Raw genomic sequence first — 14,756 nt, 5'->3', positions numbered from 1 at the left:
GTCGACATCTCAGGTATCTGCTTATTGCCATTCCTGTGTGAGTCATGATCTCACCCTGTGGCCACCCCAAGGAAACATTTCCGGCTTGGCCACTGGGCCTCAGGATTGTTTTCCACAAACAAACAAACAAACAAACAAAAGAAAGACTTGCCTAGATTTTAGTTTTGCAACTGCTGGTGGGCAACAGGTTTCACCCTGCAGGCCAGACGCTGCACTGGCAGGCCGGCTCCGCCGCGCCGGCCTCCGACTGTGACTGGCAGCCCAGCGGTGAGTGCGGGAGGGGGGGTTGTCGTGCACAGCTGAGGCCGGCCGTCGTCTAGACGAGGGTCCACAGCCACGACGAAAAAGCCCAAGTGGACGAGATCGCTCGCTTGTGTGCGTGTTCCTGCTGAACTGATCTCAAACTGGCTCCTGAGGCCGGGAGGCTGCACAGCTGTGGGAACAGCCAGGGAACAGAGCAGCGCCACGCTGCAGGCGGAGGTGGAGTTCCTCCTGGCGAAACAGAACGTGTCGGGCAGCGTGACGCAGAGGCCACGTGCGGTTCTTGAGCGATGGCGGATGCTCGCGAGCGCCGTACGCAATCACCCGAACAAAAGCGCCTTTGTTGTTGTCGAGGGTGCTTCTTTAGTGGGAAAAGTGATTGGTGGTTGGCCCTCGCGCAGACCTTGTCCACGCACGGGGGCGCTTCGACGCACCGTAGACTTCCAGCTGACTCAGAATGGAGCCAGCAGAAAAAAAGCAATTCAGAAAAATGACTTTTTGCGGATGCAGCATTGAGTTTTGCAGCTTGTCGCTCTTCGTTTAACACCTGTAAACATTTTTCTCTGCACGTCATGCTTGTGTGTTGTATAGTTCAGTCTGCTGTCATCCTAACATGCTAGAAATGAAGCAGCAGGTTCTGTCCTGCAATGATGATGATGATAATAATAATAATAATAGTAATAATAATAATAATAATTATTATTATTATTATTATTATTGTTATTATAATGAGATAAAAACACCATTTTAATTGTCCTTCTCTCATGGAATTCATAAATTGAGAAGTTGTGCAAACAGGTTTACTCTTAAAATAATGCAAAAAATTTTGAAAAATGAACGTATACTTTGTTAAAATTAGATAATTTTTCTCATGCAAAACATGCTTGATAAGTTTAATAAGAGAAAACAGCAGACTAACTTTCTTGATACAAGCATCTTTTTTGACGCAGCAGGAAAGCGGAGATGGAAGTTTCTATCAATAATAACAAAAGACCTGAGACTTTTACGCTCGGCCGCGAACTGTGCTCAACACGGTGTGTTGAACGCAACATGTGAAACACCCTCCTTAATATTTTCCCTCCCTGCGATGGCACTTTTATCCACTCACCGACTTCTCCCCTTGGCATTTTTGGCCATTTTTAATTTGAAATACCAGCGGGGCCACGTCGGTGATGCAACGCATGCGGCGTTATGCATAAGCATGGATCGGTGGCGCTCTGCGGGAGAATGCAGAGCAGTGGGCCGAGATAGTGGGATAGCGGGAGGGAACCCTCCGCTGCTAAATATAGCTCCGCTCGGGACAAAATACTGCAGCCGCAGCCATAATCGATGGAGCACCCACGTCACAGCTCCTCCCTCCTCCCAGCCCCGACCGCCGCTAATAAAGAAATCTCCTCCTCCCTGCACCCCCTCCATCACCACCACCACCACCTTGACTGGCCTGCGATTGAACCGTCAACACGTCCCTGCGGCTGTATTACACAGAGCTGCACACGGTTCCCTGCAGGGATCTACGTTCCTTTTATTTTTTTTACATGCTTCCATGCACTCACCCGTGAACCCCGCGCTGAGGACATGGTTATATAAAAAAACAATGACCCGCACGCACAGACACACGCACACATTCACCAGAGGCCTGACAGTGCTGTCATGCATTTGAAATGTGCACCTGGAATCCCCGCAGAGGTTTCTCTCCTCATCGCAGCAGCTCCTCCAGTTGCTCCTGTGACGCCTCTCAGCCGTCATTTAACGTTCCCCCCGGTTGATCGGGGGGGGGGGTTTAGCGACTGTCTTATGAAAGAATGGAGCCGAGGTTGAAGTAGTTCTTCCTTCACGTTTTGTTGCACACGTGAGACATGTTGGCAGAGCTGCTCTGAATAATAGATGTGAATCATATTCAAAGGCACAAGGTGTCGGTGACTCTTGACTTATAGTGTCACTAATCTGGGAGAGATATGTGTGCCCTTTGTGACATCACATAGGGCTAACTGTCTTTTTGTTGTCTTGTTATGTTGTCAGCTGAGGTATTTCGTAACTGGAAAGTTACGTAATTTTGTTTAACCTTATTAAGGCCCACGTGTTCTGACTCAAACTGATTCTCCAATCAATCAATCAACTTTTATTGATTGAAAAATCTGTATTTTTGATTTTTTTTTGTCAGCCATGAAGTCATAGTTTTTGGTCCTGGACCAAAAAAGCAACAACCTTGTTTTCTTTCTCAATTAAAAGCTTTCAGTTGTGACAAACAGAAATATGTCGGACCATGTGGTAAAATACAAGAAGAATGATAATTTAAGAATGAATTCTGAGCATTCAGGTCTTTCTGTACTAAAATTGATAAAATACATAAAACGCGGATGAAAGACAATGCAGAAACCTTTCAAAATCAAACCAGTATTAGAGAATAAAAAATGCTTCAGTCTGGAACTACATTTAACTACATTTAACCAACAGTAGCGCTCATCTTTTAAACAATAAAAGCATGGGCTTCCTTCGCTCAGAGTGCCCTCAGTGTTTCAGGCGGAGAAAACTCCATTTTCTCGCACCAGCGGTGACGGCGGCGGGCGCCCGATCGGCGCTTTCACACTAGTCGGGGGGGATAATAATTGGATATTTGTGGCACCGGTGCCAATTTCTGCTGACGACGCAGCTCGCCGTGTGAAACAAGGCGGAGCAGCGAAAAAAGCCGCAGCTGCCGTCCAGAAAGGCGGCGCTATAAATAAGGGGAACGCGCGGCAGCTGACAGCAACATTAGCATTTAGACGTCCCGCTGCCGTATTTAGATTTTTGGGAAGCTGTGAGAAATTCCCTCCGCCTCGCAGGAGGACGACTCTCTTGCTGCTCAGCTTCTCCTAAAGAACACCCCCCATCTTCCTCTTCCTCATCTTCCTCCTCCTCCTCCTCCTCCCACCGTGTGTTTCATGTTCGTCCTCTCTTTTTGATTCACTTTCCCTTCAAATCACATTTCACCCCCGAAACACAATAGCCCGTTTCCAAGCAACGCCGTCTGTCAGATGGCGACTGGCTGCTCCTCCTTTCGCAGAGAATATTTTCACTTTCGTAACCGTTTTTGCCCCAGATGAAATATTAATGCAGCCCCTGCCTTCGGGTCTCCCCTCCTGTGTTTTGCTTTTTCTTCTTTCTATCTTTTTTTTTCAATTCCCCGCGGGTGAGGAGAACTCAGCCAGGCAAAGTGCTCGCCTCTCTCAAAAATGTAGTGCGCCGTCTCCCACAGGACAAACATCAGCACGATCGGAGTGTGTGTGTGTGTGTGTGTGTGTGTGTGTGTGTGTGTGTGTGTGTGTGTGTGTGTGTGTGTGTGTGTGTGTGTGTGTGTGTGTGGTCATTCTGAGGCATGAAAGCATAAAAGATGAGTCGTTAGAAAACAAAAAAAAAATTATGACTGCTTAAAATGAAAATCTGCACATCCAAGACTAGACAGGCTGGCCGGGTCTGTCTTCCTTCATTAGACGTTTTGACAGTTTTGCGTGCGTCCGGATTGCAGAAGTGAAATCGTACGCTGACGCATATTTACCACTTTCAACTTCAAACTTTCAAAACGCAAAACTGTGGGAAGAAGCCAGAGAACATGGAGGGAACTCACGCAGACACGGGGAGAACATGCAAAGTCTGAAGTCAGAAATAAAGACCTGAAAATAGACATCAATGATGAAATGCAGGTGATGCGGTTGAGATCAGAGTGAAGACTCAAAGTCTAAAATAGCAGCTGCAGGAGGTGTTTGTGGTCACTGTGCCTTCACACCGTCGTGCGCCGGACCCGCTGTCTATTTTGCGTCTTTATTAGCACAACGGCGGCGCAGCTCGGCATCAGTCCAACGGCGGCACTCAGAGTTGCCAGATACTGTCAGAGCGCCGCGAGCGCCGGACGACAAATCCTGCGCATACATGGCGTGAAGTGAATGGGGTGAAATTGCAGGTTGTCAGCGCCGAGGCCCGTCCCTGTCCCACACGCAGCAATTAACGCGGCGCTCAGCATCTCGCTGGTGGCACCCTCTAATTGAAATGTCAAAAGTTCTCAAAGGCTCGGCACCCACTTGCTGAATACCGTTTTAACTCCCCCTTTTAACCCCGGTGTCCAATTTTAGGGTTAGATCCACCGCCGAATCAAAAGGCTCAACCTGTGTCGGATGCGGCTAATTCCGGCTGCAGGGCCGCCTCCCCTGGCTGCATTCCTCAGCCTGGAAATAGATGCATACAGCCCCGGTGTATAATTCCACCACCACCACCACCACCACTCCCCCCACACCCTCTGCCACACCCCGCCCCGGCCATTGTTTATTTCCAGCTGATTGATTCTGGTAGGAGGGACTCATTATGCAAACAGCTTCGGAAATGGATTTCCGTAAAGGTTACATCAGTTTGGTCCACTAATGGCTGCCCTCTCCGTTTTCCTGACGTGCGAGTTGGAGTTTCCCCCTAAAAGCCGAGGTAAAACGTTTACTGCAGCAGTGGGTCTGAGGTGACCTTTGACACGCGAGCGTCCGAATCCGAGCCGTATATCTTTCCCTCCCTCGAGATTTGTTTTTCCCCGAGTCTGTGGTCTTCCAAGGATCAGAGGAGTGAAACCTGATGCCTGAAGTGATGCTTTTTTTTTTTTGGCAGAAAAGAGGCCATTCAGTCGTTTCCACTGTTGCTAATGTTATTTTCTGGGTTTTGTAAGAAGTGGCTAATTCCAGACAACCCCAGGTCATCTGGTTGGTTGGTTGGTTGGTGGGTCACATAACATCCGCCTCTCTATAGTCCTTTCACTGTGTGACATGGAGAAGAGCCTGGAGGTGCTGCAGACATGATTTTTCATGCATTTATTTTTGCTTTGGTTTAATGGGTGCCCTTTCACACACTGGACCCTCCTGAACGTTGGCGGGTCTGTTGTGACTTATGTAAGTGCGGCCAAGCTGGAGGTGTGACCCTTGCTGTTTGAAGCCCCCCACCCTCCTCCTCCACACTGGGCTCCCAGCAGGCACGTTTCTAGTGGCCGACCCGACCTCCTCGCTCCATCTGTCCAACTGCGCTAAAAGGGCCGAACACTCGTGAGACACAAACAAGCGGCCGGATCAAGAATTGATTCTTCCTCTTTTTTTCCCCGCCCCCCTGTCTTTGAATGCGTCCCCCTTCATCTGTCATCAATAGCGGCCAGTGAACCTTTGAACAGGGGACGGTTTCTGAAGGTGGCTGGAAGGCCTCCAGCATCCATTCATAAGCCTGTTTCTGTCACTGTTTTTTTTATCATTTATATAAGCATATCAAAGCTGCCTCTGTGCCGTGTTTGCTGTATCCGTGTGGCCCGCCAACAGCACGAGACAGGTCAGCACTTTAAAAGGAGCCCCGAATCACAACCGAGTTATATAAACACCCAGCGCCTTCCAGTGTGGCCGCAATTAAAGCGACCTCCTCTAATGACTGCTGGCCACCAACCCAACAACTATCTGCAACTAGCTGCACTGATCCCAACGCTCACTCAGACTCCACATCCGACTGGGGCACTTGAGTCCTCAGGCGGTGCCACAGGGGAGGGAGGGGGACGTGGGGCTTGGAGGGGTGGTAGAAATCAAACACACCTCAGTGGGCAAAAGCCTCGGTGGGCACAGGCCACTGGCGCCTGACTCATCCCCGTTCGCTCTCTTTTATTCATTTATTTATTTATTTATTCCGAGCCACAACATTCCCATCGTCCCCCTTTGCTCTCGCAGGCGGCTCATCGCTTTGACACTTCGACAAAACAGGGCCACTTCTTTGCCCATCCAAAGAAAAAAGGGGCCGTGACTAAAGGAGAAAACCAGGCGAGGTCGCTTCTTCTCGCACCGCGCTCTAATTTTGCTCCTGCAACCGAAATCTTTCCCAGGTTTTTTCTTTTTTTTAACACAGAATACTTCCTGTTTGAGAACAAAAATTGCGTTGATTAACTCCATGAACTGAGGCCATTGAGCTGAAATGTTTTCCACTGCCGACCACACTCCCTACAGGAGCCTTTGTTCCGTTTAGCAGCCTCCCGCTGACACCCTGGCAGGACTTTTTTTTATGCAAGCCCTCGGCGTGCACAGTCACAGGACAAGAGGGCTTATTTTAGATTTGCACGGGAGGTGAAATCGCCCCTGCGGTTTCTCCCAGGGCCTGTGGAGGAACGATTCTGGCCCAGAAAAGGATTTTCCAGAGTCGGTCTCTGCACAGCTGATCTGGGATCAGATGTGAATTAGGTTATCTGGGTTATTAACTCATCCAGCAGCTTGGTAGCACGTTAATTTCATTAATTTATTTAGTTTTGGACTTTTATTTTGGGACACCAATGTCCTCAGACTTTAATTAACTCGTAACAATAGTCCTCTTTCCACCAACATTTCCAGGAACATTTGTTTCAGGAAATGTATTTACCCGAGTCATTCAATTCCTGGTAATTTGTGCGGGTTGCATTTCCAGCTTAAAAATTTGACAACATTTATTGAGTTTAGTACAGCATCAGCCTTGTCATATCACTGCCAACACCAACACTCACAGAAAATGGGCTAAAAATATGTTTCCAGCCTGTCCTTGAACTCCCCTGAAATTGAGAAAAATCCACCTTTTACTTCTTTGCTAAATGCACTTCTAGTAAACTGATGCAAACAATGCCCTTTGTGATGTCACATGGAGCAATGATACCTCACACAGACTAGTAACAACACTCGCAGCCAGGTGTTCATCAGACCACCTGTTGCCCCGTCCAAACGCAGAAGATCCAGACTAGTTTGAGCACAAGGCATTTTTGCATGAGGCTGCAAACAGAGGGCTAAGTGCGCTGTTTGCCAGACTTGCCTCAACATTCATGGCTAATTGATAGGCAAAGCTTCTCCCATGAAATCTGGGAATGAAAAATAACAGATTTGGAAGTAAGTGTAATGCGGAACCTTTAAAGATTCCTTTTCTGCCCCCCCCCTCTCTCTCCGTCGCTCTGTTAAAACTGTAGCAGCATGTTTTAAGAGCTCTTTTCAAAAAAAAAAAAAAAAAAAAAAACACCAAACGATCCCGTTTTATCAACAGGTGAGGCCTCTTCTTGTAAATGCCGAGCCTGTCCAAACGGTTCCAAAAACCAGCGTGGTGCTCATTAACTTTGCCTCAACTCCGTGACGTGGCGAGCTGGAAGCCAGGAAGCGGCAGTTGTGTTCGTCACAAATGAAGTCAGCGATTTCACAATGGATGCATACGTGCAAGATAGACCGCATGGGTCTGCTTGCGTGTCTGCACTGTTAAGATTCCGGTTTACTTAAAGACCATCAGTCATAAAAACATTTCTCTTGGATGAAAGGGAAAAATATCTGTGGAAAAATGCAATTGCAGATTTTGCTTTGGTGGCCAAAAAGAAAGATATTGCCAAGTGTTGCACTCAGGTAATCAAGTGGGACAAATTGTATATAGTTTTTATTGTGAAATTTTTAACCAGTAACTGAAGCAGCAGGGAAATAAAATAGAGGAACTTGACTAAAGCCCAGCAACAGTTGAAATTCTCCACTTTGAAGGATAACACTCTACTAAAATAAGTGAGATTTTCCCTTGCTGAGAGAGAATCCCCGTCACACTTATCGTAAGTGAACCAGGGAAGATTTTCAGGGAACATTCGGTGCTGAGACAATTTGAAAGATGATGCCGGTTAATCCCAGCAGGAACCAAAACGTAAAAAAAAAAATAAGTCTTTTCGCTTCAATAATTTGTGCAATAGAGGGTTTTAAAAAATACACTCTGTTCCCGGTGAATATAATGTCCCTTCCTCGTTCACTTGTCTGCACTTGAGGCTCCTGTGCTGGTCAGAACAACATGTGATCTCATTTGCTGCTCGTACAGTTCCACCCGCCCCGACGCACTCAGTTCCTTCTAGTGGTGTGAATCATAGTCAAGCCCCCTCCGACTGTTGCAAAGATGTCGCAATCCGGTCATCGTCTTCCTTATTCCAGGCAAGAGTTCTCTGTTTAACCGTTTTCTTCTTTCTTCCGGCCACTGCTGCTGTTTAACAGAATGACAAAACATCTGACTCTCAGTGATGCAGTGGAAAAAATACAGGGGAAAAAAATGTTTGAAACATTGGCCACTGCTGTTTGTGTTGTATTTGTGTTTGGGTCATATCTGTTTCTGCTTTGCATTGCAGAGAGTTTGACCTCGAAAACACTTCAATCTTAGAAATCTATATTGGGAAATGAACACAAGTGCCTTTTGTTATTTGTCAATAATCTTTGAACCAGAAGTAAACAGACACAAGAAGCCAAATTTTTAATACGACTGGAAGTCGGTCCTCGATGTTCACTGGGCTATTCGGAGTCTGGCTTTGTGTCATCCAAGGGTGTTTTGGTAACTGCGAGGCAAACATGGTGGCTGTCAGTGTGTGGGAGTCGTTTTAAAGATTCAAAGGCCCACTGCCTGGCGTGTAGAGAGATATTTTGGCGTGACTTTGCGGGAAGAAAAACACCGCTGAACGCAAAGCAGGTTTGTCTTAATATCCCAATGATGAACATTTGCGTGTCCACGTCCACTTAAAAGAGGTCACAGAATGTGGATCCGCTGTGGGAGGTCTTTGGATTTTTGTGATTTTTACGCTGACGTGACACCTTGGAGAAGAAAGACGTGAGATGAAGCGATGGGACACGAGAGAACAGAGATCAACGGGTCAGTCGCGCCGACTTTCCTCCGCTGATGAGAGCCAAGCGCTTGATGCTGAGCGACACAGACACCGTAGCCTTATTCCTGCAGTTCAGCCTGCCAGTGTGAGAGCAGTTTAACGTCCTGATAGCTCTAACTGGGGCATTGCACTCAATGTGCAATGCCGTGCAATGTGCGGTCAGTATATATTTTCAACTTGTTGTTTGAATTAGATGCTACTTTAAGTCTTATACACTGTGTCTTTAGTGTCGCATCTGCGACTGGAACCTCCCCACAAACAGCTACAGAGCAACAAATAAACGCAAACATCCAAAGTGTGTGTTTTTCCTACGCAAACTCCCTCACGCATAAGCCCGTAATTAAGAAGTGGTTGTTAGTGCAGTGGTCGTTATTTAGACGGGCCTTGACACCACACTGCAGCTGCGTGTTTTTTTCTGATTTAGAAAACTCCCTCTCTCCGTTTTCAACGTCGTTTCCATCGTGCAGCGGCGAGGATGCAGCTTTCTCTTCGCTGCAGCAGGTTGATGCTAGTGATGGGCTGTTCACCAACCCAACCGGTTCTGAGAGCCGGCTCATTCAAGTGAACAAAGAGAGCCGGCTCCTGATTGGGACACACACACACACACACACACACACACACACACACACACACACACACACACACACACACACACACACACACACACACATGAACTGAAAATGTTCAGCTGAATGCTGCTTTTGTTTGTTTTGCAGATTTTTGTTTTATCCCATTGTGATGTGTTGTTGTGTTCTTTCATTTGCTCATAGTTGTGTTGTCGGGCTGGGTGTTTGTTTTGATGTTTTATATTCATGTTTACAGTGCTGTGTTCCATGTTGAGCATAGAAATAATGCACATTTAATATTGTCGATATCATGAATATTAGTCATACATTTCAGCACATCATTTGCTCCTAGAAATAATCTAAGCAACAACAAACAAAGAGGCAAGGAGCTGCTTTGGAGGCAGAAGAGCCACTGGCTCTTTTTAGTGAGCTGAGCCAAAAGAACCGCTTCTCTGAAAAGAGCCAGAATTCCCATCGCTAGTCAACGCCTGCGCTGCGCGCACCGGGGATCTCCTCCGAGGCCCCGCCCCTTGCATGAATATTGTAGAGGTGGTTGGCAGGCGGAGCTCCTCGCTGCTCACTGCCCTCAGCATCCTCCGCACCGGCGGGACTCCGCGGAGACTCCGGCCGACGCAGCCTCCTCTCTCTAACGGACTTCTCCAACACTTTATTTTTTTTATTTTTTTATTTTTTTTGCCCCCGGGGGGAAAACATTCCCCGGTTGTTTGTTTGTTTTCTTCCCTCTTCACTAAACTGGCTCGGACGCGTGATACTTAACGCGCAAGCGGACTTTATCCCCGATGTGGAGCTTTCACTGTCCTGCACGAGCCAGCCGTCTGTCGGAGTCGCGGCGGGACGCGGTGTTCGCCTGGTGGATGCGCGGCTCTCGGCGCTGTGCGCGCCTGCTGAGCCTGCCGAGCCTGCCGAGGGGCTGCTAGTATCGGCAGAGAGCCACACAGACTCGGTGCCGGTGGTGGCGGTTGTGGAGGAGGAAGAGCCCAGTACCAGCAGCAGCAGCAGGAGGAAGAAGAAGATGGTCCAGAACGTAATTCTGGTGTTTTTCCGCAGGAGACTGAGCCAGAGGCCGGCAGTGGAGGAGCTGGAGAGCCGCAACATCCTCAAGCGTGAGTAATTCACGCGTTTGCACTAGTTTTATTCCTAACAATGAAAAACTCATGAGCACCATTTTCTTCAAAAACTTTGTTTTTTTTTAATGGTTAGCGGTCACAAGTGGCTACGTTGGAAAGTGTAATTGTTTTAGTGAACTTTATTTCTCTTTAATATTAATATTTTTCTTTTAAAATGACAAAACCTTTAAAAAAAAATATTTGATTTTTTTCTTCTTCAAAATAAGATGTTTTAACTCACTTTGCCGCTCCTGGGTATTGAAATAACCTTAACATTATTCGATCATTGTACAAATAACACAGTCACAGCCGAATCCTGTTTATCTGTTGCTCAAACAGCTCAGTGAAAAAGAGACAGATCAATATTTTTTTAATGTTAAAAATGAAAAGTCATCTCTTTAACAGGTTTAGTCCCTCGTCCAACTGTTTCCCTTGTGTTGCGGCTGATGATTTAAATTTATATTTTATAAAAAGAAACATTAACAAAAATGTAGGCGAATTCATGCAGTAGTCATTTAATCCTTTGTGTGTGGGTACAAAGTCCACACTTTAATCGGCCAATAACCCATTTCCCCACCACATGACCTACAAATGCAATAAAAAAAAAAACAAAAACAACAGGCTGCAACCTTTAGTTTACGTTTGCTTTCACCTCATGCATAAGTCATGACGCGGTCGACTGCCGGCCTCGCCAGTGCTCTGCACCTCGCACTCGTGCCCCTGACGCCTGAATGAGAGCGGCAACATTCAGCCGAGCAGATTCACTCGGGGCTCCTCACAATGTTAAACTGGCACCGAGTTGTCCCCAGGACGACGCGCTTGCAATTATGAAACAGCCGTGTGAGGGAGGAATGAGGTCCCACACACACACACACTCACACACACAGACACACACACTTGGAGACTTGGGCTTTGGTGAGTCTCTGCACCTGTGAGCTCCTCAGAGCAGCTGTCTGTTTCACTTCAGATGACCCCCGGCAGCCCGACCCACTACTGCAACATGTGTTCAGGCCAGGCATGCCACTGTTAAACCAGGCCACTGACCTCCTCGGCTCTCCCTCTCTCTCTCTCACACACACACACACACACACACACACACACACACACACACACACACACACACACACTCTTGCTCAGCTGGAATAGCTGCAGTATGAACTTCTCTCTCCTCTGCTTAAAGGCTCCATATTAAAGAAAAATATTACACACACACACACACACACACACACACACACACACACACACACACACACACACACAATCAAACACAGAGTCTCTGAACCAAATGCAAATAAATGGCATGACTTTAATCAGACTTTATCAACCAGCAGGTCACATCAAGAGGAGCCATAGAAAATAATTAAAATTTGCAGGATCTGCCAGATGGTTGAAATAAAGTTGTTCCTTGTATTCAAATTATTACTGGCTGACTCAAATGACTCTTTTGTGTTGATGTGTCTACAGAAAGAAATGACCAGACGGAGCAGGAGGAGAGGAGAGAAATCAAACAGCGGCTGAACAGAAAGGTACGTGTCCTCGCCCTGTCAGATGTCTCTGTTTCACCACATTTGCATCCATCCAAATCAAAAATCAAACCAAACACTCAAAACTTTGCACAGCTGTGTAGTTAAATGACTTCTTGCTGATGCCTGAACTCTTCTCCGTCCTTGTTTTGCAGCTGAACCAGCGGCCGACGGTAGACGAGCTGCGGGAACGAAAAATCCTCATCCGTTTCAGCGACTATGTGGAAGTGGCCAAAGCTCAGGACTACGACCGGCGGGCCGACAAGCCGTGGACCCGACTGTCAGCAGCCGACAAGGTAGCTCGACGTGTATCACTAAGGCGTCAATCAACTAACTGGGTGTTTTTTTTTGGTTCGTTGTTTTTTTTTTAATTGCCGATGTGAAAGCTGGAAAATATTTGGAGTCCAATTAAAAATCGGACTGGACAAAAACAAAGGCAGAATTATTTTGTCAGCACTGGAAGCAGCCAACAGTGTTCACGTGTTTTTCACTCAGTAGTTTATCGGACCTCGTTTTGTCCTCATTTTGGTGAACCAGGACCTTGAATTAATGTTTCTAATTGGTTGACTCATCCAATGCATGTTCAGCTTCCAGTCTCCGTGCACATTGTATGATTTTAATTAAACCTAACAATCGGAAATTCCTCTGAAAACGCTCCAGACTCACTGGAAATGCTTGCCTATCAACATTCTCACGAGGATTCACTCAGGTCGCAATAATCGCCGGCCGGACGGGAGCGTAGCGTCCTGTTTCTTGCACCTGAGCGGCTCCAGCGACGTGTGAGTGGAGACACCTGAGCTCACGGCCGCTTCTGCTCTTCTGCCCCCCCTGCAGGCGGCGATACGGAAGGAGCTGAACGAGTTCAAGAGCAACGAGATGGAAGTGCATTCGTCCAGCAAGCATCTGACAAGGTGCGTTCGATCGTCTGCGGTTGTCAGGGTCGGGTGGGCGGAGATGTGGTTGGGATCGGGACCTCAGTATATTTTACCATTGCCCCCCCCCCCCCCCCCCCCAAAAAAAAAAAAGTTTGTGACTGACATCAAATCACAAACGCAGCACTTTCTGTTGACTCTCGGTGAAACCTTTCCTGTCCTGCTATCACGTGTGATTTAATGCAGCTACATAAATAAGCCACAAGTTGAGACTAAACTGTCAAATCGCCCCAGTTAGCAAGACGCATGCAGCAGCCAATCACGTCACATCTTGCAGCCGTCGGCTTCACGCTCGCTTGTCCTGTTGTACGTCAATCGCGCCACAAGTTGCTACCAAACAGTGCTAAACACAGTGTGAATGAAGCGTCATCTGTTAAATCTTCCCACTCAGTGAACTAAGAAAATAGACTCACTTTTTTCTGTCTATTTTTTTTTTTTTTTTTTTTTTTAGTATTAAATCGTTAAATGGTTTGAATCAAATCAGTGTTTCCACTCCAAAATATGCCAACATCACATCCTACTGACACTTCATTTTTTTTGGCCTGCGCAACCACCATCCCGATGATGTCTGACTGGGTCAGTGTGACTTTGTGCAAAGGTCCCACATTCATCAATTTCGTATCAATGAGGCCACCCTGCTGGCTCGGCTCCGGCCTCGCAGCGGGATCAAAAAGTTGCCCCCATTTCGCACCGACCCCTCCGCTGTAATTAATGTCGGTGTATTTTTAGCTTACCTTTTGCTTATGTCACAAGCGTGTCGCTAAAAAGGCCTGAATTAGCTGTTCGGGGGGGGCGCGGTTCTTATGCAAGAGCCCATTCTTCACGTCAGGTCAATGGCTTCTTCTGAGAGCACCGGCCAGCGGGGCTAATTATAGAGGTCTTGATTGATGAAACCCCCGGTTTGGTGAATATTTCAGAGCCACACTCACCTCCTCCTCCTCCTCCTCCTCCTCCACCTCCTCCATCTTCCCCTCTGCAGGTTCCACCGGCCTTAGCAAAGGTTTTCTTCTGTGAAGAGTTGCCGATATGTGGTACTGTCAGGGAAGACCTTCCAGCGTCCCGGGCCTGCCTGCCTGCCGGCGGGCGGGTGGGTGGGCAGGTGTCCTGGTCTTTGTGTCGCTCAAACCTTGGAGGCTATGTCTCTGGAAATGGAGCCGCCTGGTGGAACTGGAAGCGAGCTCCACTTCTGCTCAGAGGAACGTGACTCGAACCCCTCACTCCAGGTCACGTGTTTCGCCATAGACAAGCAAGAGACCCTTTTTTTCCGTTGTTGTCTTTGTTTTTTTTTGTAAAGAGACTTTTTGAATGACTTTTTGATGCCACTAGGGGGAGCGGGTGGGGAGGGTGTGGGGGGGGGGGGGGGGTGCAATGGGGGTGGGAGAGTTGGTGGGATTGTGCATGTGACCAAATTGACCAGTCCCACTACAGTTTCAACGGTCGCGCGGCCGCAGCCGCGTGCCTGCCTCACCGATTCAAGTCGAACCGTGTTTCATATCAACAGTGTAAATGGAAACCTCGTCTGTGTGGAGGAGAGAAAATCCCTTTGTAAGCACTATTTATTGTCTGCACAATACAGGTTTTTTTTCTATTTGTAACCAAACTGTCTGCGTGTGTCTTCATCCCTGCCGCCTCACCGGGACACGTGACCAGAGTCAGGGCGCCACGGCGGATAAGTGGGCGTGTAA

General features: G+C 47.5%; 1 protein-coding gene across 3 annotated transcripts in view; it reads left to right on the top strand.

Moving 5' to 3' along the window:
• Nucleotides 1-14,671, top strand: part of phactr3b (phosphatase and actin regulator 3b) — a 36,542-nt gene extending 21,871 nt beyond the window's left edge. For all 3 annotated transcript variants that reach the window (XM_076024709.1, XM_076024710.1, XM_076024711.1), the window contains exons 9-13: nt 10,558-10,613; nt 12,081-12,142; nt 12,295-12,435; nt 12,974-13,050; nt 14,051-14,671. In XM_076024709.1, the coding sequence (XP_075880824.1) occupies nt 10,558-10,613; nt 12,081-12,142; nt 12,295-12,435; nt 12,974-13,050; nt 14,051-14,066 (352 nt within the window). In that variant the 3' untranslated portion in view covers nt 14,067-14,671. The remainder of the gene's footprint in view (nt 1-10,557; nt 10,614-12,080; nt 12,143-12,294; nt 12,436-12,973; nt 13,051-14,050) is intronic.
• The last annotated feature ends 85 nt before the right edge of the window (nt 14,672-14,756 follow it).

The sequence above is a fragment of the Nelusetta ayraudi genome, unplaced genomic scaffold, assembly GCF_046127955.1.
Source record: "Nelusetta ayraudi isolate G7.1 ecotype Tasmania unplaced genomic scaffold, CSIRO-AGI_Nayr_v1 ptg000017l, whole genome shotgun sequence".
Lineage (NCBI taxonomy): Eukaryota > Metazoa > Chordata > Actinopteri > Tetraodontiformes > Monacanthidae > Nelusetta > Nelusetta ayraudi.
This window is presented reverse-complemented; position numbering and strand designations above follow the sequence as displayed.